We start from the raw sequence: 1,903 nt of genomic DNA on the forward strand, positions 1-1,903 counted from the left end.
AAAGAATAATTTTAAAAAGCCAGAAATGTGGATGAAATTTATTAAGGACACTCCTCTATATCAGTTGAGAATTTCATATTTAAAATATGTCTATGCACAAAGAATACTGGAATGTTAAAAATTATTAACCAAATTTACACTAAAGAAATGAAGGGGTATTTTATTAATCATAACAAAGAGATAATTTGATCTATTTAGAGAGATAATTCTTCAGGTTATATCTTGTATAATATTTTCATCAGGTTATAACCTATTTTAAAATTATTATTATTGTAGTATATGATCTCCACTTAGACACATCTTTTTTTCAGGATATAATCATCAATTCAAAATTTGGAAACCAAGAAGCAAAGCTACTCAGTAGTGGGAACGACATCATTTTACTGGAGTCCTGTTGAGTATTCCAAGTGAACTCTGATGTTACAAAACCAGGACCCATATTGACAAAATTGTATAGAACCATCTTAGGTTGGCTACTACAGAAATGACACAGAATGGAGTCCTGGAACTCCACATTGGGAGGTGCCTTCATCTTGGTGGGGATTCTAGATGACAGTGGCTCTCCTGAACGGCTCTGTGCTGTAATCACAGCCCTGTACATGTTGGCTATGATCAGCAATGGGCTGCTTCTGCTGGTCATCACCATGGATGCACAGCTCCACGTACCCATGTACCTTCTTCTTGGGCAGCTCTCTCTCATAGACTTCTTTCTCACATCAATTATTATCCCCAAGGCTGTCATGGATTTTCTGCTAAAAGACAACACCATATCATTAGAGGGTTGTGCCCTTCAGATGTTCCTAGCACTGACACTTGGTGGTGCAGAAGACCTCCTTCTGGCCTTCATGGCCTATGACAGATATGTGGCTATTTGTCATCCTCTGAACTATATGATTTTCATGAGACCAAGCATCTGCTGGCTTGGAGTAGCCATATCATGGATCCTGGGACTCCTGAGTGCTCTAGGATATACCATCCACACAATGCAATATCCCTTCTGCAAATCCCATAAGATCAGAGATCTATATTGTGAAATCCCTCCATTGCTGAAGCTGGCTTGTGCAGACACCTCCAAATATGAACTCATGGTTTATGTGATGGGTGTGGCCTTCCTAATTCCCCCACTTGCTGCCATCCTGGCTTCCTACATATTAATTCTTTTTACAGTGCTCAACAAGCCTTCAAATGAAGGAAGGAAGAAAGCACTTGTCACCTGTTTTTCTCACTTGACAGTTGTTGGTCTGTACTATGGGGCTCTCACAGTTATGTATGTTCTACCCAGTTCCTATCTTAGTCCCAAACAAGAGAACCTACTCTCTGTTTTCTATACTGTCGTGACCCCAGCTCTAAACCCCCTCATTTACAGCCTGAGGAATAAGGAGGTCACTGGGGCCTTGAGGAGGGTTTTGGGTAAGTGGTTTCTGCCTACACAGTCTACTTTTTAGGGGCTTCTAATAGGCATCTTCTAGACATAATTCTTTCTCAATGTTAGCAAATTTCTGTTATAAATGAAATTCTAATGAAACAAAGGATGTGAAAGTGTTCCTTTTTCTAGAGAAGCTGAGAATATGTGTCCTTGATAAAAGTTCTTTGAATCTTCTCATTTGAGTTTTTACAAGACGATGTTCACTATTCAAAATTATCTGTTGTCTTTAAAAGTTAGTCTCTGTTTCCCAGTGTAGCTATTTTTGAGAATATAAAGTTAGACAAGACTATTCTAATCTTCTGTCCACACTGAACCTAAATATCAGAGAAAGTAATCTTAAGAGGGTTTCTTTTTTTTTTAATTTTTATTTATTTTTTTTATTTTTTTCTTGATTTTTAATATTTTTATTATATATTTTCCTCAATTACACTTCCAATGCTATCCCAAAAGTCCCCCATAGCGCCCCCCACTTCCCTA

At 37.8% G+C, this 1,903-nt stretch overlaps 1 protein-coding gene across 1 annotated transcript; it reads left to right on the forward strand.

Annotated features, from left to right (window-relative positions):
• Positions 1-494: 494 nt before the first annotated feature.
• On the forward strand, positions 495-1,445 carry LOC110287853 (olfactory receptor 2AG1-like). Its single transcript, XM_021154364.1, has one exon. It carries the CDS (start codon positions 495-497, stop codon positions 1,443-1,445), a length of 951 nt encoding a protein of 316 aa, XP_021010023.1.
• Positions 1,446-1,903: the final 458 nt, after the last annotated feature.

The sequence above is a fragment of the Mus caroli genome, unplaced genomic scaffold, assembly GCF_900094665.2.
Source record: "Mus caroli unplaced genomic scaffold, CAROLI_EIJ_v1.1 scaffold_23913_1, whole genome shotgun sequence".
Classification (NCBI taxonomy): domain Eukaryota; kingdom Metazoa; phylum Chordata; class Mammalia; order Rodentia; family Muridae; genus Mus; species Mus caroli.

Coding starts and splice junctions, on each gene's coding strand:
- LOC110287853 (XM_021154364.1), top strand. CDS start 495: ATGGAGTCCTGGAACTCCACATTGGGAGGTGCCTTCATCTTGGTGGGG.